We start from the raw sequence: 24,911 nt of genomic DNA, 5'->3' as shown, positions 1-24,911 counted from the left end.
TTGCAGGTTTCATAACAGTAAACGGTTGTTTTGATTCCATATAGATACGTTATTAAGGCCTTCATTAAGATTACATGTGACGATATCAAGGGAGGAGCTACTTGTTGGTGCAAACTCTGTTATGTGTATTTAAAAAAAAAAAAGAAAAGAAAGCGTGCTTAGTTCGCAAGTAGCCTGCCTTCCACCGTTTCTATGCATGTTTTAATCACATTCAGCTGACGTCATCTATGTAAAAAAGAACAACAAATCCTTAGTCTTCGTATACCGGTGACAAATATGCCGCTTTATTCTCCGTTCCTTCGCACCAGTCCGCATTTCGATGCAATCCGCGTCAGGAGGAATATACGGGCCGTCCAATATGGCTTTGCGCAATGCACACGTCATGTGCAGGCTAAGGCTTGCGAGGCCGTGATCAGGCCTGTACGTGGTGCATCCTCCGCGAAACGTAAGGAGAGCGGTTTTTCCAGATGGGGAACCAGAATGACCGGGAGAGAACCACCGCCCGAACCCTCGTGACGCGCTCAATGGCCCGCTTGCATGGCCGCCGATAAGACTTGCTATAGCGTAATCACGTATCCATCGCGTGGATACTTACTGGCTCTAATGAAGTTTTTTTCCTCCTCCATCGCCACGCGTACGGTCGAGGATAGACCCAGCATGCGATATGATAAGCCGACGGAGTCCTATAGGTTTGGTGCTCTCGATAAATGCGGCCTCCGCATCTGGAGCTGCTGATTCGATATCTGCGCCACCGACCGGGTCGCGTGTATGCAGCTCGAAACTGTCAGCGATGGTCTACTATTATGGTGGCTACTACTATTGCAAAGCCAAGAGTAGGCTGGCTCTCTGCGTTACTTCGCTTGGCGCGCCGTGGTACTGCCGAGCAGTACCTTCACTGCAAAAAATTCTCTCATTTACGTAGAGAACTAAAAGTGGTTTGTTTTCAACTGCTTTAAAACTTGCGCTTTAAAACAGAACAAAAACTAAAATTCGTAAAACGGACCGCGTGTTATGAATTACTTGCTAATCCGTGCAAAAGACGTCCTTATTTGCGTTGTGGTAGAAGCATGGAGGTTACGATGTATCAGCTGTAGAGTAAGAGCATTATCAATTATCCGCAATTTTCACAATGGCAGTGCGTTAGTCGACATGCAGTTGTGCCTACTCTATACCCCATTCCAGATATTCTCATGCTTGTGCCAGTGACGCTGGTCGATTTATCCCATTCAATTTCGGCCGCAGCGATAGCGCAACATATGAAAGCAAATCAGTAGATTACGCTGCTTATAGCTGTTATTATACAAATTAGTAGATTACGCTGCTTATAGCTGTTGTTATAAAAGCATATTACTGCTGCGCTGCTTGTCTAACATGTAAACGTTTGCATGAATAGAGTGGGTACATTTGCTAGTGTTGAGAGCCTCTCTCTCTCTCTCTCTCTCTCTCTCTCTCTCTCTCTCTCTCTCTCTCTCTCTCTCTCTCTCTCTCACACACACACACACACACACACACACACACACACACACACACACACACACACACACACACACACACACACACACACACACACACACACACACACACACACACACACACACACACACACACACACACACACACACACACACACACACACACACACACACACACACACACACACACACACACACACACACACACACACACACACACACACACACACACACACACACACACACACACACACACACACACACACACACACACACACACACACACACACACACGAACCCCAGGTGGTCGAAATTTCCGGAGTCCTCTCTCATAGCCTGAGTTGTTTTGGGACGTTAAACCCCACAAACCAACCAACCAACCAACACACACACACACACACACACACGCGCGCGCGCGCGCGCGAAAATTATGGACGAATCGTTCCTTTTCAGCTTGTATATTCTGTATCAAGATTTTGCTGCAACAGTTCTTCATGCAGCGTTCAGGGTGGTGTCATACCATTTCCCTTCTCATTTAGCATCCACCTGCTAGTTAAGTTGGGAGTAGTTCGCGATAGGGATTCGATATGACGTGATATGTACGATACTAGTGTATGTCTCCACTGAGAAGTGAGGTAGATATTGCTCCTTCCTTTACCGGCGTTGCCTGATCGAAACTGAGATGCTTTAAGGAGAGCGAAACCACATCACCCATTTGCTCAAGCCAAAATGGGTTTATATCTTCCCAGTTCAGCACATTACTTATGGGACGGCATCGCTGCAACCGTATCGGCGAAACGAAAGACGAAACGGGACGGTTGCCCAGAAAGCGCGGCGTTTACACTAACAAAACCCGGTCCGTGTTGCTGGGTTCGATGGCGAGGCCCCGAGGTGCCGTTTCCCACTCGATGCCTTTACGTATTAACTCTATGCCTTTACGGAACCTGCACCCCCGACCTGTAAGTTATGTTCTCTTTCTGAGAGGAGGAAAGCGCAGGCGCGAAATTGTTCTCGCGCTGTCTCTGTTTATCCCATGAGCAAGCACTCTTCGAAGGAACCGAGTTGGCGCTTCAATCGCGATGTGCTCGTCGTGTCGTAAATATGTCCAGCGCCTCTGCGCGATCCCTGAAAGATACGACCGCAACGCCACACGGCTTGTAGGCCAACGGGAACACGTATATCGTCCGCTGTGAGGATCTATGTAGAGCCTGACAGCTCTACAATTATTATTAAATATAAGCGCTCTATCTCGTTTTTGTCGTGTTTATATGAAAAATGGCATGTGCTCACTGTGGGGCATTGTCGCACGCTTGTGCGAGGGCACCCAGATATTCGCAAGTATTTTTGGGGGAATCTAAAGCTGCAATCGCATAAGTGGACAACCCTTGGTGACGCATCGCGCGACGCCGCCGCCAGCGCCTTTCGTTGCCGCATCGCCTCCGAGATCACCCCCGCGCGCGTTTGCGCGGAGGTGATCTCGGAGGCCATGGTTGTCGCTAGTTGCCGCTGGTGCACACCACTCGGAGCGACGGGACTGGGAGACAAGAGAGGCGCGTTTTCAGCGTTGCTCTGTTACCGCCGCCTAGTCGTTCGATCAAGGGGAGTACAGTTACGCTGTATCCCGTTTATGAAGTACGATGAAACAGTCATGAAATTGCTTGTCACGCATCGCGACTAAAAAAAAAAAAAAAAAAAAAAAAAAAAAGAAACGTTACAACGCAGCAGTGCTCTACCACCTGCGATGCAGACTTGCATTGCAAGCAATGACAGATTTCTCCTGCTCCTTTCGAAAATTAACTATACCTAGACACAGTAGCTTTTTTTTTTCTTTACTACCCTACCAAGCTTTTACTGAATTGCCTCTGATGCGCTCATATATGCACGGATCAGATGAGGTTCATCGCTCAAACGGGACTAGGAAAACAAACTAATTCGCTTCAAAAAGAAAAAAAAAATCCAGAATGGAATTTGAGAACCCAAAAGCCTTCTGTGATTGGCTGGCTGCCTCGTGAGCTCAAAAAAAAAAAAAAAAAAAAAAAAAAAAAAAAAAAAAAAAAAAAAAAGCTGAGGGCCCGCGGCCCGAAATCCATATCTACTATACAGCAACAACGTTCTCTCAAGTACCCCCCCACCTCCACCACCAATGCACACACAAACAGGGTGCAGCTGACACTTTGACAAATAATAATAATAATAATAATAATAATAATAATAATAATAATAATAATAATAATAATAATAATAATAATAATAATAATAATAATAATAATAATAATGAGTAGGCAAGGGGCAACTATGTTTCAGTTGCTCACAATTTTATTCACGAGGCCTCTTCCGCGAGGACGTACTGGACGACGCCTGTGCCTACCTAGCACATCGTTCTGTTCGTGCTCCTATCGCACGAGGGCTTGTTAATTATGCATTATTCCTCCTCGCCCACCTATCGTCACATCACGACAAAATTACAATGCATTATCTTTGGAAAGAGTTTGCCGGGATTGTGCTAAACTGTCGCAACATGTAGGTCGTCGCAGAAATGGGGTCGCAAAATCTGGGTCCCACTGTAGCAGAATATTTAAGTAAAAAAAAAAAAAAAAAAAGCCACTTCCGTGAAATGCAAAACAAGAAAAAAAGTGTCGCCTTCGTATGTAAACGATAGTTGTGTCCTGATCCTAAAGGTCATAGGTTCTGCGTGTCTACTGGCAGTCAACCTAAACGCCCGGTCGTGCTTTCTTTCGAAAGAAGGCAAGGATATCTGTAAATTGTAAAAAAAAAAAAAAGTACAATAGCAGCATTCCGAAATAGTCATAATGAATGCATACTTACACCACAGTGGTCAGTTGGTTATGTCTTCCATCATAAATTCGGGAAGAGAACAACTATAATAAAATGCGCTGTCTTTATAATTGTATATATATCTCCTGGCGTCAAATTTTTAAGAAAGCAAAAAAACTGCCCCTTAATTCGCTGCAGCAACTTACCTAAAATGCATAGAGATTTGGTTTGGTTTGTGGGGTTCACATTCCAAAGATACTATTTCTAGAGGGGCGCCGTTTAGTAAAATAAAATTTTCGTATTAAATTTTGACCTCCGGGGTTCTTTACATGCACTGCTATACGCGGACGCCCTGCTTTTCGCCTCCATCGAAACGCGTCCGCTGCGGCCGGGATCAAACCCCGGTATCCAGGCTTGAAAACTGAGACAGCACACGCGCTGAGGCAGGTACAGCGACAGAGGTGTAGAGGAAAGGAAGCGACCATTGGATCAGAACAGTGCTGGCTAGCGGAGACGTCGGCAGCAGCAGTCTCCCTCGCAATCCCCGAGAGCACATCCGCCGCTATGGAGGAGGTGAGCCTGCTCTGAGTTTCTTCCCTTGGGACAAGTGTTCGGGGAGGAATTGAGAGGCGGGGGGCTTGCTTGGTGATCCTAATCCGCGATGTAATTTAGCTTTTTGTAGGTTAGCTTAGGACGAGTTAGGTAACGTCAACTTTTGCCTAGGCCTAAGCGCCTGGGCACGATGACGTTCCTCCGTTTTCGCAGGTCAGCAGATTCACGGCAAATTTCTGTATGGAATTTACATCACAACTTTCTTCATTTTTATTTCTTTTCCTTTTCGCATCTGCCAGGGTAGGTGTAATATAGCGATTCCAGCCATTATCGATTCCATTTTTGAACGTCGCGCCCTTCACCATTGGCTAAAGCCACGCCACGCCTTAGCCAGTAACGAATAGCTAACGTAGGACTTGGGCGTCACATCTCCCAATACCGCAGGATAGGACCGGCCCATATGTTACCGCTGTTCTTACCGGTTCACAGATCGTAACACAGGAGCATGTGTTAATCTAAATGGGGCTCATTTGTACTCTTTTCTTTTCTTGGGGAATTAGACACGGTGCACGTATGACGATGTGTGTAAGGGTGATTTGGTGCCCCATAAATTCGCCTCGTGAACTCGAGCTGTGGCGGCTCCACCCTACGCACTACGTCCGTTGGGGTTGGATACAACTCAAGTCTGCTGTTACCGCTCAAGGGTACCGCCACACAGAGCCTGACCGTGATGAAAAGTAGTACACTTCTAAAGACTTTCTTTCTCCCCATACAGTAAGCTATAGTCACTGGACTAAATTATCAGTTCAACCATTGCGATACCTCTGACTTGTTTGATTATATATATATATATATATATATATATATATATATATATATATATATATATTTGTGTGTGTGTGTGTGTGTGTGTGTGTGTTTGTTTGTGTGTGTGTGTGTGTGTGTGTGTGTGTGTGTGTGTGTGTGTGTGTGTGTGTGTGTGTGTGTGTGTGTGTGTGTGTGTGTGTGTGTGTGTGTGTGTGTGTGTGTAGCTTGCATAAAAAACTAACATAAAAAAACTGACTCAGTTTACTGTTGTGATTGGTCAGCGAAGTAATTCAAGACTCTGTAGACCATGGACCATTGTTACCAAGTGCTGTTTTTTTTAGGTTAGATCCTTGCATAGCAACAATTTTTTTTTTTAGTCAACTACGCGGAAGGAGGGGTTGTCCCTACGGAATCAGCCGCATGCGGACACACGGGATCGTTTATTCCCTTGGGCACCCCTCCCAACCTAGCGTATTATGTTTTAGGGAGAGCGGTGGCTCTCAGTCGTCAAACAACTAGAAAAGGTGTACACACACACACACACACACACACACACAAAAGAAAAAAATGAACACGGCCTTCGGCGTCCCAAAGCCTCGGTACCGCAGCGGAGAGAACCGCGTTCATTAATTTCGCGACTGGTTCTCTGAATCTCAGTGCATGGTCGTCCTGACGTTTCTTTTCCAATGGAATGCGTATCGAATCCACGACTTGGACTCTTGGGCGTGTCCCGGTCGGCGGCGATGACGTAGACGCTGTGTAGACGTCTCGCTTTTGTCCCCTCGCTGAGCGGCGCCGGTGCACTAGCTGGATCGCGTTACAGCGGTCGCGACGGCGCGTTCCTTCCCGGAACAACTGGAGACAAAGCGGACGCGTATATGCACAACTGCCCGTACATGCAGAGTCGGGTTTCGTGCCTCCGTGCACCGGGCTCGTTCGCGCTAGCGCGAAGCTACGTCTCTGCATTGGGCTGCTTTCGTGCGGCTTGGTATTCGGAGGCCGAGAGATCGCCATGCCAGCGCGCCCTCAGCACCTGGGTTTTTATTTGCTTCTTTTTTGCCAGGCTACACGCATGCGGACCTCGCGTTCACGCAAGCAAGTCCCCGAAAAAACAAGGACGCAGCAGCGCTGCTGGAGTGAAGCTTGTGTGCGCGAACGTGGGTGTGCTAGCTGTGCACCCGCGTAGCAACCGAGTGTCCTGCTGGGAAGTCCACAACGGAAGCGGTTGCGTGCTGACTCAAAACGGTTCACGGGCATACCATGCATGCGCAGCTTTCGCAATAATCGGAAAAAGGAAACAAATTAGTCGTCTGTCTTGGATCTGGGCAGCAAATAATATCAATAAATACTTGGCAGGAAGTTAACACAAATAACTAGAGGCCATGCGGCGATGTTTTTTATGCGCAGGGGGATTACGTTACCGTGGTATATAAGCAGGTGGTCTGAGTTACCTAATTGAAAGAACGCGCCTCTTTCTGGTTCAAAATCGCTGTCTCAATGAAATGTTTTCCTCCTAGTCTAGCACTTTCCCATAAGGCTATATTATCTAGTAAAATCGTCTGGTATAATAGTTACCCGCACATGTTCTGCCATGTTTACTTAAGTGCCCGGCATCAATCAGGGTCTCATTTGGACACCGAAAGGAAGGCAAAATAAACTAATGCTGCAAAGGTTGCGCTGAATCGCAAAAGCTAATGTTGTATTCACGGTTTAATACTCACCTATTAAGTTACACATGTACTTTTTCTGTGTTTGAAGCCGCAGGAGAGCCACGTAAGCCAATATTGATGCTATTACACAAAGAAGGCTATCGGAAAACAATTTTCTGGGAATGACTACTACTAACGCTGAGTGCAATATTCAGTGTTTGAAATGCGCGCCTTTAAGCTGTAGAGCGGCGTGTCATACAACCAATACTATAGTCTAGGCACTATAACCAATACAACCGCTAGAACTGCAAAGAAGAGGCAGGTCAGGAACGAATAATTATATGGTAACTCAAGAGGCAATGTCCCACTATTTAAAGCTAAATCGGGGGCCCATAGAACACGCGCAGGTACAAAAAGAAATAACCAAGATGATCAACATGTGCAGTGATGGTCAGTGTGGTACACCCGTAGTAACGATTGAACATCGCTTACAAATAAAGAAATTATTAACTAACAAAATAGGGTACAGATAATAACAACCTTCCAAATATTCTGAAAAAAAAAAGCAAAAAAAAACAAAGAATCCGAGCATGGTGGCAGCTTTTATCCATAGAGCTCGATCTATCCATCTCGGAGGCGCTGTCAGCCACATGAAGGGTTAGCCAGCGCCAGCCAAGGCCAGCCGGTTATTTAGCATTGTTAAAATACCGTCAGGGGGCGCTATATGGCGGGCAGAAAGAACTGTTGGAGCAAGAAAAGAAAGAGTTTGGCGTAATGCGTCTTGTGTTTGAAATGTGCTTGTTCAAAGTTTCGGATTTCTTCGTTTCGTCCGCAATGTATGCTGAATCGTTCGTTAATTTGACTAGCTACGCTGGCTAGTTGCTACGCGTTGCTCTGGCGTCTCGTGCAGCATCTAGCTGCGCGTGCGATCGTGCGATCGCGAGTTTGTCACGAGGCGGCGTGCAGCCGAGCCTGCGTGCCCCCAAGCTGCGGGTCCGAGCTGCTTCGATTTCGTTCGTCCTTGTTTGATTCACATCTGCATTGGGAAGCGGTGAGCCACTAAAAATTTCTTACTGTATTTTCTGTTGAGGGATTTCTAGTCATTGAGGAAGCTGTTCACCTGAGGAAAGCTGGAGGAAGCGCGTTTTCCCCATGTAGACGTGTTTTGCCCATGCCTTCTCGCTCGTGTGCCTTGGAATATATTTTTCGGCATTTTAATACGGATGAGAAGGACTTTATTGTGACGCTAGTGCTTTTATCGCGGCTAAGAGTGTTGTGTGAGCTGTACCGTGTATATTTCGTCGGATTAGGGATGTGCGAGCCCACGCGATTTTGATTTTGTATTTGGCTAGAATCTCGAGCTAACCTGCATAGTGTTACGGCATTTATGTATGTTTGAAATACGCGCCTTTAAGCTGTAAAAAGCGGCGTGTCATACAACCAATACAACCGGGAGAACTGCAGTGAAGAGGCAGGTCAGGAACGAATAATTCTTTGATAACTCAAGAGGCAATGTCCCACATTTTAAAAGCTAAATCAGGGGGCCATAGAACACGCAGGTACATAAAGGAATAAATAACCAAGATGATGATACGTGTGCAAAAAAAGTGGTCAGTGTGGTACACCCGTAGTAACAACTGAACATCGTATACAAATAAAGTAATTATCAACTTAACTGACAAAATAGGGTACAGCTAATAACAGCCTTCAAAATATTTTGAAAAAAGCAAAAAAATAAAACGAATTCGAGCATGGTGGCAGCTTGGCTTTTATCCACAGAGCTACAACAGAGCTCGATCCATCCATCTCGGAGGCGCTGTCAGCCATAGAGTTTCTTACTCTTACCTAGAGGGAAAACTGTGCTGCCGTCTATGGGAGTTTACATGGAGTTTCGAGACGGCCAGTTCAGCCACCATGGGCGCTCAAAGCATCATGGGCCGGAGAGCTACCGAGTGCAGAACTACAACTTTTGGCCAAAACTAATGCAAAGATAAACATTTTTCCACCGTAAATAATGTCCTAAGATTGAATATTGTGACTATAAATTGCAAAAAGAGAGAGAAACAGCATGTCAGTGTGAGATTTATCCAATATAAGCGATGGCTTTTTCTCCTATTGGCTTAGTTTTGAGCAGCACAAATACCGATATTTCGCACTTAATAGGCAACATTTGAAACAGAAAAACGTTATAAAATTATTTATGGTTGTGCAATCACTTAAGGAAGTTTTTAGTGGCATTTCGGGAAACAGAAACCATTTATTCGCGACGTCTGCTTTTGCGCCTTCGCTACTATGGCTTTCGCGGTCTATGTACGCACCTTCAGATGATGATGACGACGAAAGAGAAACATCGCAGTAACGCCACTCCTCTTACCCGAGAAACACCGACTGTCCCGCAACAAGTAGCACACCGGCCCATGATTCTTAGCGCGCCCATGGTGGCTGAAGTGCAGCGCCCTCAGCTTTCCCTCTAGGTAGTGTAAGGAACTCTGTGCTGTCAGCCACATGAAGGGTTAGCCAGCGCTAGCCAAGGCCAGTCGGTTATTTAGCATTGTTAAAATACCGTCAGGGGGCGCTAATCGCGGGCAAAAAAAACTGTCGGAGCAAGAAAAGAGAGTTTGGCGTAATGCGCCTTGTGTTTGAAATGTGCTTGTTCAAAGTTTCGGATTTCTTCATTTCGTCCTCAATGTATGCTGAATCGTTCGTTAATTTGACTAGCTACACTGGCTAGTAGCTACGCGTTGCTCTGGCGTCTCGTGCAGCATCGTAGCTGCGCGTGCGATCGTGCGATCGCGAGTTTGTCGCGAGGCTGCGTGCAGCCGAGTCCGCCTGCACCGAAGCTGCGGGTCCGAACTGCTTCGATTTCGTTCGTCCTTGTTTGATTCACATCTGCATTGGGAAGCGGTGAGCCACTAAAAATTTTCTTACTGAGGGATTCCTAGTCATTGAGGAAGCTGCTCGCCTGAGGAAAGCTGGAGGAAGCGCGTTTTTCCCATGTAGACGTGTTTTGCCCATGTCTTCTCGCTTGTGAGCCTTGGTATATATTTTTCGGCATTTTAATACGGATGAGAATGACTTTCTTGTTACGCTAGTGCTTTTATCGCGACTAGAGTGTTGTGTGAGCCGTTCCGTGTCCATCTCGTCGTATTAGTGATGTGCTAGCCCACGCGATTTTGATTTTGTATTTGGCTGTAATCTCGAGCTAACCTGCATAGATTTGCGGCATTTATGCATGTTAGCTCACAGTTGCAGGAGGTCTCAAATTTGTTTATTTTGAGGTTAGCGCGTTTGAAGCGATTTCAGCCATATTGGCATAATCGCTACCCAGTTGAAAGATATTAATTATAATTTTTGTATGCTTTGTTGAAAGATTCTTGATCGTTACCCTTCCATTTCGTTGTTTCTCAAGCATTTGGAGCTTTCTAACGCTCTGATGCTCGAATGGAGGCAAGCACTGCAACCTGCAAGTCATTCCTGAAATGGCGTCTCTCATAGTAAACCCAGTAAACCCCCTAACCAAACCAAAAACTATTCTCGAAACGGCTTGGAGACAACATTGTTTGGCTGAACCCTACGCTGGTGTCTGTCGCCGAATGCTTGGTGCCATGCTTAAGCACAGATTTGGAGTTCTTTCATTTTTTTTTTCGCGCTCAGTTAAAAATGTGGAACCGATAACTCTGTCAGTGATGCTAGCACACAGTATGGCGTGGTCAAACACAAGCTCAGAAAATACAGTTCACAGTTCATACAGTTCAGAAAATACTGTTCTGTCACAAATACTGACATCATTTGTGCATTGCAGTCACTCCTTTGTGTGCTGGTGATGCATATGTGTCACCTCTTTTTGTTGGACAGTATGTATTACAGTGGCATAAAGACAACTACTCCAAGTTGAAAGGTTTTAAGGCTGCAGGGAACGAAAAAAAAAAATTGCTACGGCCCTGCATGGAAGAGCATGGGGAGTACTTAGTTGCTTTCACCCCCTTTTGACTGAGATGGGATGGACAGTGTTGCAAAAAGAAAAGAAACTGAGGGTCCCTGCACCAACTGATTTAACTGCGCTATTGTAGAAATAGAGGTCAGCTGGTGGGAGAGGCAGCTGCCTTATCTGTATTCTCTGGCCTGTATTTCTGCCATCAATCAGCACATTATAGGAATGCAAGGATTTAAGCAGTGTAATTATGGGGATAACTATTGTCTGGTGAAAAGTGCGAAGGCACTTTCATGTTTTTAGTTTTTTAGTTTTTTTTTATTAGTTCATCAATAATACCCAAAGCAGTGAGCTGCTTTCCAATGGCTCTGTCAAGCTTCAGAGGAGGTGTTTTGAAAATGTGCAGTAGCAACCTCTCATGCTGTGAGCTAACCAGCCTTTTCTTTCTTCAATGGCCTCTTCTCTCTTTCTGTGAAGTGCCTAGCGGAAGCTGCGGAAGTATTGAAATTCCACAAGCAACATTGCTTTCAGTAATTGTCATGCACTCTAATTTTCTTTTGTATGTCTTGGGTAAGCATCATAGCTGTTTTGTGGTTTGCTGTGAAGCCCAGCTGCGGCTTTGGCATGTCTGAATGCATTGGTGGGTGCCATCTGAGCACTTTCTTGACAGTTCCCATTCTGGCCTTTGCAGGACGACCCTTATGGCGCTCCCCTAGGCAATGTGGCCTACCCAGTGAGCGGAGAGGAGGCCGCAGCAGCCTCCTCTTCCTCGTCAGCGGAGCAGGAGCAGTTGCGCTCCTTTCAAGACTTGCTGCTCCGCAGCTTCCAGCACGCTTCACCGGACACGCATGACATCGGGATGCCTATTTGCACGGACTTTGAAGAGCAACCGAGCCTCCGCATGGGTGGTATGTTGTGAACTACTCCGCTACATGTAGGTCTCTGGGAAATTACAGCTACAACATTGTGCGGAGCCAATTCGGAAGTTCTCTTGTAGTGGTGGAACAGTGTAGGCACTTCAGGGAGGGATTCTCACATGCGATTCTTGGCAGACACAAATTGTAGTAATTACGACACCAAACAGTCTGCATGTGTTTTGAGTGTGGAGCGTGTCTTAGTGCTAATTATTCTATGCATTAGTCACTGTGAAGTGTCACCAGCTTTTCAAAAGCCAAAATGTGCACATCTCCTTTCTTTTGTTACATTTATGCTACTGCGTCGATGCTCCTTTAACATGTACAGCATAGAACGGTCAAATAACATACTTCAGGGGTGCAGAGTATGCAGCAGCATGGGAATAGCCAAGTACCTTGTCTATATTAACTTGTCAATCTAACGGCAGGAAATTTGTATTCGGTGTGTGCTTATTTTGTAATGCCTGTGCCACACACGTGCGATGTGTCACATCAGGCGTTTGTGCCATAAATTCACTTGCTAAAAACTCATGAGATCTATTATTGTATGTCATTGTTGTGATGGTAGGGTTCATAAGGCACTTAAAACTTTTTGTCAAGGGCATAAAGCTTTGCTGATAGCTGAAAATGACGTCTGCTGTCCACAATTTGCTTCAAGCTTTTCGTTTGCGTTATACATAGCAATGAAGAGTAATAGGCAGGTCCTAATTTATCACACTACTAACTAAGCAGCAGCAGTGGGGAGATAGTTAAAATGGCATTTGTCGCATTAGGGATGTTTTAGGTGTATCCTTGGCTGGATGCTTTTGAAAAGGAGTCTTACGGTTTTATGTACGGTGTGGAAATTAAAATGCACGTTTCAGGCTGGAACTGTGTATATTTGAAATACAGCGCTAAGAACAAGGTGAAAACGCACAGATGGAAGGACGGACAGAGGCGGTTCCGTCTTCTATGTGTTCTCGTGTCGTTCTTAGCACTGTTCATTAAGTAGGCAGTACCACTTAGTCTGGCACCTCGCACTTATGGAGTTGTGCATATTTGATGTACTAAGCTCGCCCATTTTGCACAATGCAAATGGCCATAAATCACGTGACATTCGAGCCTCAGTGCTGTGTTATGCGTGTGTGGCAGACGCATATAATCCATGACTGACCTGCTCCTCTTATAGTAGCAGCCATTCAAACTGAGCCGAAATTTTGAAGACGACCGTAAGGTGTTCATACCTTACCTTTTCACACATAGGAGGATGTCTTTCACCAAAGTTTGTTCATTCTTTCTTGCTTTTTGCCATTTGCACGGTTGTAGGTGGGGCTCGGCTCATCATCCTGGAGCAGCCGATGAAGGAAACTAGGTACAGATACAAAAGTGAGAGTGGCTCTCATGGACCTCTTATTGGCGAGTCAAGTACGCAACAACGCAAGACTTTCCCAACTGTGAAAGTGAGTGGTTGGTTCGTGCCACCTTACGCTGGTGGCCTAAGCTTAATTAGTTTCCAGTACAGTCATTAACTATGTGAGAGCCCTGTCTGGACTTGACTAGCGATTGAAAGAGAGGTTTGCACGGGCCGAAATTCTGAGCCCGCACCTGGCCTGGGCCCTATGATATTGATATGAGGCCCTGCCTGGCTTAAGTCTGAAGGAGCCCGAGCCCAGCCTGGCTTTATGCTCAGACTTTAATCGCTCGGCCTGGCGTGGCCTGCTACAATTGCTTCTTTAAACGGCGATCTCACAGGTTTCGCTGAGTTTCTTGAGAGGAGCTGAGTGTGCTGTGATGCGCGCTGACCACCACCAGACTCTTAATACTTTGTGAAGAAAGCTCTGACCGCATCTGTTGACTATCACACTGAATGCGAATGTTCATCTGTGGTGCAGCGTTGCAACAACTGCACCAATTGCGCCATTTTGATACGGCTGCATATTTCTGCGCTATGAGCGTGAAATTTGTTAGCTTTGCGCCACGCTGCGCCAAAATGGCCTGAGAAGCCGCAAACAGTTTGCCATACTCAAGGACAACTTTCTGCGGCCGTGATATGGCCAGTCACGACGTTTCAGATACTGCACTGCAGCGCGCATCACTGGCATTTTAATTAGTTTTATTTTGAGATGGCGTCACGCCGTTCCAGTGCCTACTCATAGTTCTCTCTTGCATCCGTGTGCTTCCTCTGCTTGTCCGAGCACGCTGAACCGTTGCGATTTGAGGAAGGGGCCATTGTCGTACTTGTGACTGCGAAGCAATACTTCAACACTGTTTTAGGCGCTGCATGTTATTAAATATGTGCAGCTCTGGTTTCTTATGCGGCTTTTGGAAGTTTTCGGTATTTTGCTGGGCCATTCACGTACAGAAAGGTTGTTCTTATGCTGTCTTGTTGATAGACTCACTTTTCCATTTTCAGATAGTGCTGGAGGTGCTTCAGTTATGGCTTCTGTGTTTGTGCTAATATAAATTGAGGTGGCATGTGTGAAATTTATTTCGGGCTTCAGCAGCTCAGGAAATGCGCAGCATCATTGAATTCCATAATGCTGCAGTGGAGCGCTAGACTGCCAAAATTAACATTTATGGATGCTGGAACGTTGAAATACTATAAAGTCTGCTCTGTGCATGAAATATATAACCTAATATTCCGAGTCTTTGCCTACCAGCCCTTAATCAAATACTGTCTACATAGGAAGCATAATTCACGGCTGAAGACTCGCTCGCTCATCAGTTTTTTTTGTTTACGGCTTGCTTTCTTATCTGCTTTTGGCATTTGCCTTTTCGCCTTGTGGTTGCTGTTTTTATTTTCTTTTTTTTTTTGTGTCTGCTTTTGAATCAACAATTTGTTTTTGTTTTGTTTTTATACTGATCTCGCTTTTGGGCTCGAGCTGATCGCAGTCACAGCTTCGAATTGAGCTCTTCTGGAGCTGCCCTCGCATAACACAAGCTGTGGATTTCGCAGACAGTAAAACATTGTTTTATGAGTCTTGCTGAGTCTTGAGCAAGTTAAGATCCTGTGATATAGATTGTCAAAACACGCTAGATGCAAAAAAAAAAAAAAAGGAAATGCATATTCTCTAGCGTTTTACTATTTTTTCGGTCCCGAAGTTTGAAAAATTAACCTCCTCAGTTTTATGGCTCAGATTCTCTCTTTCTCTCTCTTTTTTTTTCATTGCAATAGCATGCCTTGCAGTACAAATAGCTTATTTACAAAAATAGATACACGCAGCGCCAGTGATAGGTGGGCCTTGCTAGATTTCCTTTGGATCACATTCGTATGGTCCAATATTCACATCTTTTCTTTCTTTGTGCCGAAAGTAAGAACAGCTCCAAAATTTGAATTTGTGCTGCAAGGTGCAGTATTTTTTCCTTTGAGGTGCTCCAAATATGGATTTCACTGCTCCAAAACTAAGATTTTGCTGCTCCAGAAATTGCTACAAATCCTATTAGAGCGGTTGCACCCCTGGTGGCGCCAATTACTGCCATTTGCTCGCTGCCTTGCGAGCTTGAGCCCTGCGCATGGCCTGAAATGGTACTGTTTGTAATCGGAATGCATAAAGAGCAGTGCTGGTCTTCTAGTGGCAATAATGTGGAACATAAGAACTTGGGGCCCCACACCTTTCGAGTAACTTGGCATGAGGCACACTCATTTTTTCGTAATGTGTGACTGGAATTGAGGAAGAAAATAGTTTGAAATTGTTGACACCATTCTTGTGCATCTGGCAGCCAGAGTTATTTTTGTATTTTTGTCATCACCTGATTACGATATTTTCATCAGTAAAAGCTGAAATTGCACTGAGGGTTCTTTCTCTGCTATTTGGTGCCTGTATTTGTACCTGGTGCAGTTTGGGTTGGGGAGGCAGAAAGAACTTGTAGCTGTATGATGCAACACTGTTGGGCTTCTGGTTTTATTGCCTATGTAGTACAGCAAAGCTTTTTTTGTTATAAACACGTAAAAAATCTGAAAATAGTTTGATATAGTCTAAATTTGTATGGACAGCAACTTGGGCAATTACCTTTGTGACAGCCGATAACGAGGAGGGCATGGGTATTGCAAGGCTACAACCATCTTCGCTGCCTTCCGGGGCGCTGTGGATGTGTGGGAGAGGTGTAATGAGTGCTGGCCGCCTAGTTTCCACCCCTCCGTGCCTCCTCACCTTCTGTGGCGTTGTTGAGCGTGAGATAAGAACACTACAGGCACGAATCTTGGCGGTAACACTTCTTGCATTATCTGTGTAGACGTTTTTGGTGCTGAGGAGTTTGACATATTCGTTATGAAGCAAAGCGCATTCTGTATGTACTGTGCCAATTAACATGTTTATCAAAAATATTTAGAAAGAATTCAGTATAACCATTATTTCGTAATGCCTGCATCTCCATATCGAGGTTTTACTGTACTTTCGTCCTAGCAGGATCCTAACGGCTTTGAACAGCACTTGTGGGCACTGCTGCCTCTTGTGCATAAACATTACTCATACACAGTGGTGTGCAGTTAATAACGTGTTAAATTCGGCATGTTGGTACATGTCTTGAACAAATATAACAGCGCAAAGAGACAAGGACCGGCGCCGTCGTTGTCATTTCGCCTTGTCCTTGTCGCTGTTATATTTGTTCAAAGAATGCAATCGACTTTCAGAAATTAAAACTTAAAGAGGACAATTTTTTTTTATTCTGTGGATTTTGACACCTTTGGTGCTATTAGGACTGAAACTCCGGTTCGAAGAAGCCAAAACATTCTAATGAATGAGATTTTACACTGCGACCAATCAGTACTACGTAGCACTTTCATGAGCTTCTGCAGTTTTGCTGTGAAGGGGCCATCACAATGCGTGTACATGGTATTAGAAGGATTTTTTAGTTGAGACAGTGCTCTCTGTGGCATAACACTGTCTGCAGTGGTGTGCATCAGAACACAGCTAAGGTCCATTTTAAGTAGCGGGCAGGTTAACCAATATGGAATAGTTACCTTTGTTAGGCTCCTCATTTACTCAGAGTGGCCCACCCTAACTGTGACCCTTATCAGCTTTTAGAGTGCCATTGCAGCGCAAAGTGTTAAGGGGCCACACATAGGCAAATGTTTGAAACTGAGTGGCTGGATGAAGTACTATCCATGCCAATGAGGTGCAGGCGCTCTCCGCCCACTCGGTTCTCAACAATAATGGCACTTTCGAAAATGTAAGACTGATAGCGATTATAGTTATGGTGGGATACAAATCTCTTGATGTAGGGGTTTTTTAGCGCTGTCCTTGTCTTTGTTTGTGCTAAAAAACCCCTACATCAAGATGAACTACCAACTCGCCCAGCAGGAAGTTTTAATACAAATCTCTGTACAAATGACTAGTAATAGTCGAAAAGTTTGCAGTTATTCAGGATTGGTTAACCCGCCTCCTGCTAGTCTACACACATTAGCTGTGTTCGGATGCGTTCCACCGCTGGCATGCAGATGTAGGAAGCACTGTTCTAACTGAAAAAAAAAAAAAAAAAAACTTTTGGGTAAAACACCTTGCATGCACTTCAGGATTGTTTATTTTTGATTGATTGTGCATGCAGCTGGAGGACTACAGTCCTGAACTTCCACATCGAATCAAGGCCAGCTTGGTGACAGCAGAGGACACCTCCAGGCCTCATGTGCATCGCATTACCATGCGAGGGCGCGATGAAGAAGACTGTTGTTACGTCACTGTCCGTGAAGATGGGAGAGCCATGTGCGTGCTGTCTCTTCTACCCTCCTGTCACGTTTGTTAGGGTAGATGGACTTTTTGGTAGGAGATAGTACAATTTGAGCTTCATTACTTGCTCTATGAGCTGAGCAGTGGTCTGGTTTTACTTACATTCTTTGTTTTAACCCCTCATGTCGTCTTTACGGTCTCAGTATATTGTGGCTTTTTGTTCTTGCAGATTTCCCAGCATGTCGATTGTGTTCCAGCAGAAAAAGACTGTCGCTGACATCCTTTACCGGCGCAAGATTGAGAGCAGGCAGCCTTCACAAGGTCGGTCTGTCTTTTCAGAAATTTTTGACAGGGCCTGTATTCTGAAACACTGACTTTCTGAAGGGCATCATACACCATCACCGTTATTTCTAGAGTTCAGTATTTTTTTTTGCACTCTGTGCAGCATTCTAGGGCAACAAGATGAAGGCATACCTATCTCCTTCTTTACTATTCGTTTCAATGTTGACTTCGTTCCACTGTTACATATACAGTAAAAGCTTGTTAATTCGACTCCCGTTAATTTGGAAAATTGGATAATTCGACCTTCGCACCTGGTTCCCAGAATTATGTATAGAAGTCTATGGGACAAAACTCTCGTTAATTCGGACGGATTTGACCGCACAACGGATAATTCGGACAACTTTGGGCAGCTACCGAGGCTCGAAAACGAAAATAAGACGAACGCGGCGCAATAGCGACACCCAAAAGCAGCATCGCCATGGACATCAATTAATGAACTTGGCTCGACTTGTGGCTGGATGGGCGCTTTTTCATGTTTTTTCACGAGTCGACGTTACTGGTGGTGCCATTTTGTCATTTTGCTGCTGTCGGTGCGCTACGCTGTTGTATTGAAGACTGCTCGCTTTAGTGCGGCTCATTGCTTCTTTGTTGTGCGCTGGTATCACCGCACTCGCCTCCGATGGCAACACCGTCGAAACGGCCGAAGACCTACGAGGCCAAGGACTTGGCTACCAAAGTGGAAATTTTGCAGGCCCATAAGAACGGGCTCTCCCGACAAGAAGCAATGAAAAAATATGACATTAAAAGGAGTACTTTAAGCACATATGTAAAAAATGAACAGATTCTTCAGGTGTTCGAAAGCGAGAAGTTCCAAGCGTCAAGAAAGCGTCTGCGAACAGCAGCTCATCCGGAGTTGGAAGAAGCCTTGCTTCGGTGGGTGGTCAACTCGCGTGATGCAAACTTACCATTGAGTGGACCCCTCATCATGGCGCAGGCCGAGAGGTTTGCGCTGATGATGCATATCGATGGATTCAAAGCGTCAGAAGGGGGGTGTGCGTGCTTTAGAGACAGACATGGTCTCGTTTTCAAGACTCTGTGCGGCGGAAGAGGTGCCGTCAACTGGAAGAACGCTCAGCTGCTGGAACATATCGCAGCATATGATCCAAGTGACCTTTTTAATGCTGATGAAACAGCACTTTTCTTTAAGGCATTGCCTGACAAGACTGTGACAATGAAAGGAGATCCCTGCATCCGAGGAAAAAGGAGTAAAGAACGAGTCACCATTCTTTTAGCCGCAAGCATGACAGGGACAAAACGCTTGCCGCTTGTCGTCATTGGAAAGGCACAAAAGCCATGGTGCTTTAAGAACGTGCCTGCTCTTCCGGTGGAGTACCGGGCTAATAAAAAGGCCTGGATGACATCGGAAATTTTTTGCGGCTGGATACAAAAGTTAGACCGACAGTTTTCCCCGAAGAACCTCAAGGTGTTAATTGTCTTTGACAACTGTAGTGCATATAACAGTGCCACCGGACTGAACAACATTGAAGTTGTTTTTTTGCCGCCCAACACTACATCGGCCCTCCAACCTGGAAGGACTGAGGAAAATAGTATCCGCGCGGGTTTCTGCGGGAAAGCAGACAAGCATCCATGATTACTTTAAGTAATAAAGGTATGTTGAGATAAAATCGTGCATGTTTTTTTTTTGTTCTCTCGATAATTCGGATATATCTTATGGTCCCTAGAAGTCCGAATTAACGAGCTTTTACTGTACCAAGGCAAATTCAGGCAAAGCTGTGTATAGGCTTGATGTGAGCTGTGTCCCATTATGGGGAATGCAGCTGGAAATGACTCATTTTATCCGCATAATTTGCAGTCTGTAATGACAATGAATGTAATGACAATGTAATGACACACTACCTTCAGACTGATCTCGATAACATTTCTCTTGCAAATGCAACTAAACCCTCGCAAGTGTGCTTTAATGAGAGTTTCCAGACAAAATACTACTACCTCCGCTTACGCTTTGGATAATATTCAGATTGCACCTGTAACATCATACCGGTACTTGGGTGTTATCATCAGTTCATTATCCTGGAAACCGCATATTGAACTAATTATTAGCAGCGCTAACCGCATTCTAGGGTATTTACGTCGTAACTTCATCAAAGCACCTGTCTCCTTAAAATTACTTCTTTATAAAACACTTGTTCTTCCTATATTAGAATATGCCGCCCCCCTTTAGGACCCTCATCATGTCTCGCTTTGTACTTCACTGGAACTTGTTCAGAATAATGCAGTTCGTTTTATACTTTCTAATTTTAACCGGACCGCGAGTGTCTCAGCTATGAAATCTAACCTTTCCTTACCGTCTCTCGCACAACGTAGAAACTTTTTACGCCTATGCTTTTTTCATAAAATTTATCATCACCAGTTACTGCACTCTCGTTTTATCACTACACCCCCCTATCGCTCTTCTCGTGTCGACCATCAACATAAGACTGGATCTATTTTTTTGCCGTACTGACACTTTTTTTGCATTCTTTCATTCCTCGCACATCGAAAGAGTGGAACCACTTTCCCGCTGCCGTGGCTTGTATACAGGATTATGCTGCTTATCGTCAGTCTCTGATGACGATGCTTTTATCTGATACGAATAGTTAGTTTCTTTGTTGCTTTGTTATTTTCTTCGTTTTTTATTATTTTTTTCTGCTATGTTTGTTCAGTTTCTTGCGTTCAGTTGTTGTTCTGTACTTTTTTTTTTTTTTTTGGTATTTCCTTGACTGCTTCGAATACTGTGTGTTGCTACATTTTAACTACGTTGTTGTGCCGCCTTTAACAAAAAATAATTTTTTTCTTGCGTTGTTTTGCTTGCCCACTCCCCTCTGTAAAGCCTCGGCGCTTGAGGGTATCGAAAATAAATAAATAAATAAATAAATAAATAAATAAATAAATATCTTGGTGCTAAGGACAAATAATGCTATTGCAGGCCATACAAGGTTAGTGCCAATGTAGCATGAGATTAAAGCATTCGACAGCCTCGGTTTACCTGCAGTATTGGAAGTGCTGAGTGTGCTTTCACTGGGGACACTGTGATCATGTTCTTTTATATGTAAACCGTTAAGGTGCTGAAGTGTCATTGTGGGTTTTTCAATTTTTTGGGTCTTATTTGCATTCACCCACGGCACCACTGCCAATAGTCAAGCCTCCGTATAATATTGTAACGTAACGTTACACAGAAGGTGCTCTGGCTCTCTGGCACCGAAGAACGCCAACAACCACACAAACAACCAGTCAGGTCAGCACGAAAGCGGAGCACCGTTTTTGCTTTGTCGTCTTCTCTGAATCGCCCGTTCAAATCTTCGTCGTCTATAAATGGCATGTGTCATTGCCCCTCCTTCTTAGCAGCATCGCCTTAATGCTGCAAATGCTGCTTGATGCGATGAGCTGACAGATAGCATGCTAGGTTGGTATGGTATACCACAACACAAAACGGGGCACCATCAGTCTCAAGAATAGTCAGCGGGGCGATCGTGTTAGGGTTTCATCCGGACGACGTGTACAACATCAGTGAACTTGGGTCATTTGCGGCTTGAGGGATCTTGGGTCGCGGATTCAACTTCGTAAGTAATGTCGCTGAGGCGGCAGAGGACACTGTATGGGCCGAAGTACCGGCGCAGCAATTTTTCAGAGAGCCCACGATGACGAACGGGCGTCCAAATCCAGACATAGTCTCCAGGCTCGTAGGAAGCGAAGCGCCGTCCCTTGTTGTAACGGCCAGCGTCTAGTTGCTGTTGTAGGTATATGCGCTGTCCTGCCAGCTGCTGCGCTTCTTCCAAACGCTGGGTAAAACTAGCAATGTCCAGGTCAAGCTCATGTTCGTCGTCGGTGTATACGGGCAGCATTGTATCCAGTGGAGTGGTCACTCGACGGCCAAAGACAAGCTCGAAGGGTGTGAGCCGCGTCTCCTGAAGTGCCGTATTATATGCGAACGTGGCATATGGGAGGATTTGATCCCATGCAGGTCTTATGCTCTATATCCACGTATATAGACAGCATGTCGGCCAGAGTACTGTTTAGCCGTTCCACCTAGCCATTAGTTTGCGGGTGGTATGCCGTGGCCCGTCTATGGCTAGTGTGTGTAAGGTTCAATACAGTCTTACTCAGGCGGGCCGTAAAAGCTGCGCGATTGGTAATGATAACAGCCGGAGCGCCATGACGCAATACGATGTCGTGGACAAAAAACTCTGCGACTTCGGTGGCAGTTCCACTTGTGAGCGACGCGGTCTCAGCATATCGGGTCAAGTATTCTGTCGCGACAACAATCCAACGCTTTCCATTAGTTGACTTCGGGAAAGGACCAAGAAGATCCATCCCCACTTGTTGGAAAGGAGTTTTCGGTGGAGCGATCGGCTGAAGAAATCCAGCTGGTTTCACGGGTGGAGTCTTTCCGCGTTGACAATCGCAGCAGGTTTTAATTTAAGATCGCACTGAAGGAAATAATTTCGGCCAATAGTATTTCTCCCGAATTCTTGCAAACGTACGACTAACTCCCAAGTGGCCGGAGGACGGTTCGTCGTGACAAGTGCTTAAGATGTCAGGCCGTAGGTGCATAGGTACTACGAATAGAAATGTCTCTTTTGATCTTTTAAAATTGCGCTTGTAGAGAACTCCACTTCGTAAAGCGTATGACTGCAAGCCACGACGAAAAATAAGCGTACTCTACCACTGCGTCCTTCCAGATAATCGATGAGCGGCACCAGCTCCGGGTCCTTGCGTTGAAGGTCAGCCATATGGGATTGGGTAATGGCCCCAAAAAAGGGAAAATCGTCGGCGTTTTCCACTGCAGTGGAGTCCAATGGCGCGCGTGACAAGCAACCCTCATCCTGGTGTTTATGTCCCGACTTATAGACAACAGTGACGTCATACTCTTGAAGACGGAGGCTCCAACGAGCTAAGCGTCCAGACGGGTCTTTAAGGCTTGCCAGCCAGCACAAGGAATGATGGTTGCTGACAATACAGAAGGGTCGTCCATACAAATATGGTCGAAACTTGCTGATGGCCCACATTACCGCAAGGCACTCCTTCTCTGTTGTCGAATAGTTCGCCTCCGATCGTGAGAGTGTTCGGCTCGCGTAGGCGATAACCCGTTCTACTCTGCCTTGCCACTGAGTGAGTACTGCGCCGAGGCCAACGTTGCTGGCATCAGTATGTACGTCAGTAGCGGCGTCTTCATCGAAATGGGCGGGTATTGGGGGTCTGTGTAGGCGGCTTCTAAGCTCCTGGAAGGCTTGTTCTTGATCGTCTCCCCACAGGAAGGGTATGTCTTCTCTGGTTAGTGCTCTCAGTGGTTCAGCTATCTTAGAAAAATCTTGGACAAAGCGTCGGTAGTATGAACAAAGACCTAGAAATCGTCGAAGTGCCTTTTTGTCGGTGCAGTGTGGAAAATTTGACGCTGCGGTAGTCTTCTCGGGATCAGGGAGAACGCCCTGTGCAGTGACAACATGGCCGAGAAAGCGTAGTTCTTGAAAGCAAAGTGGAATTTCTCAGGCTTGATCGTTAGTTGCGCGCCTTTGAGTGCTTGAAGCACGATGCACAACCGGTCCAAGTGTTGCTCGAAAGTAGGCGAGAAAATAACGACATCATCTAAGTACACCAAGCACGACTGCCACTTCAGACCTGATAAAACCGTGTCCATCATACGTTGGAACGTGGCCGGTGTAGAGCAAAAACTAAACGGAAGCACCTTAAACTCGTATAGGCCGTCGGGCGTCACAAATGCAGTCTTCTGTCGGTCTCTCTGATCCACCTCGATTTGCCAGTATCCGCTTTTGAGGTCTAATGAGAAATACCTGGCGTCGCGTAGTCGGTCGAGGGCATCATCAATCCTGGGCAGCGGATAGACGTCCTTTTTAGTCACGTTATTTAACTTTCGGTAATCGACACAGAATCTCAAAGTGCCATCTTTCTTTTTGACAAGGACCACTGGCGACGCCCATGGGCTCGTCGAAGGCTGGATCAAGTCGTCCACAAGCGTTTCATCCTCTTGCGTTTTAATGGCGTCACGCTCCTTAGGAGAAACCCGGTACGGGCGCTGGCATACCGGTAACGGGGTCTCATCGGTGATGATGCGGTGCTTGGCGACAGAAGTACGACCGACCTTAGAGCCTGTGGCGAAGCCTGTGGCGAAATCGCTCAGAAGAGCAGAGAGAAAATTTCCTCTGATCGGGCCTCAAGTCGGGGTTAATTTTAACGGTTGCAGAGCATGACAAGGTGCGGCTTCTTTAGGGTTCGCTCCGGCGGTGCATAAATGAGGCAAGGCAGTAACATCGTGAAGGACGGCAACAGTCGTGTCTTTGGCGAGATGCCGCATCTCCTTAGCAAAATTTGTCAGGAGGACAGTAGCACAACTGTTCTGAAGTTGTACGAGTCCTCGAGCAACGGCTAATTCCTTCTCGAGTAGTAGCGGAAGGTGCCCATCCGCGATGCCCTCGTAATCGTGGAATAAGTCATGCTTTACAAGAACCAACACACTAGAACGTGCCGGAACCCTCACGTCATCGTTGACTATACGCAAAACGTTCAGACCCGGATCTTCGTTTTCAATGCGCGCCACGGCTCGTTTCGTCGAAAAGGAAACACGCGCTTCTTTCAAGTCAATGACAGCGCCGTTGGTCTGCAGGAAGTCTAGACCAAGGATCAAGTCTTTCGAACACTCATGAAGCACGATAAATTCTCCGACATACACAAAACCACGGATGCCGACCCGCGCTGTGCACTTGCCTGCCGGTTCGATCAAGTGACTTCCCGCCGTGCGAATTTTCGGGCCGGACCAATGTGTCAAAACTTTCTTCAATTCTCGCGCGAGACCACGGCTCATTACTGAATAA

The 24,911-nt window shown here is 45.7% G+C and overlaps 1 protein-coding gene across 5 annotated transcripts in view; it reads left to right on the top strand.

Moving 5' to 3' along the window:
- Rel (nuclear factor NF-kappa-B family member relish) overlaps positions 1–24,911 on the top strand; it is a 160,875-nt gene that overhangs the window by 61,603 nt on the left and 74,361 nt on the right. For 2 of the 5 annotated variants that reach the window (XM_084586281.1, XM_084586283.1), the window contains exons 2-5: positions 11,878–12,094; positions 13,406–13,539; positions 17,624–17,778; positions 17,972–18,063. In XM_084586281.1, the coding sequence (XP_084442407.1) occupies positions 11,878–12,094; positions 13,406–13,539; positions 17,624–17,778; positions 17,972–18,063 (598 nt within the window). Of the gene's footprint in view, positions 1–4,733; positions 4,821–8,073; positions 8,307–9,797; positions 10,160–11,877; positions 12,095–13,405; positions 13,540–17,623; positions 17,779–17,971; positions 18,064–24,911 lie in introns of those variants that run through there. The other 3 variants (XM_084586282.1, XM_084586285.1, XM_084586284.1) reach the window with 3 other exon arrangements.

The sequence above is a fragment of the Amblyomma maculatum genome, unplaced genomic scaffold (assembly GCF_055883805.1).
Source record: "Amblyomma maculatum isolate TAMU_Amacu unplaced genomic scaffold, ASM5588380v1 scaffold_18, whole genome shotgun sequence".
NCBI classification, from domain to species: domain Eukaryota; kingdom Metazoa; phylum Arthropoda; class Arachnida; order Ixodida; family Ixodidae; genus Amblyomma; species Amblyomma maculatum.
This window is presented reverse-complemented; position numbering and strand designations above follow the sequence as displayed.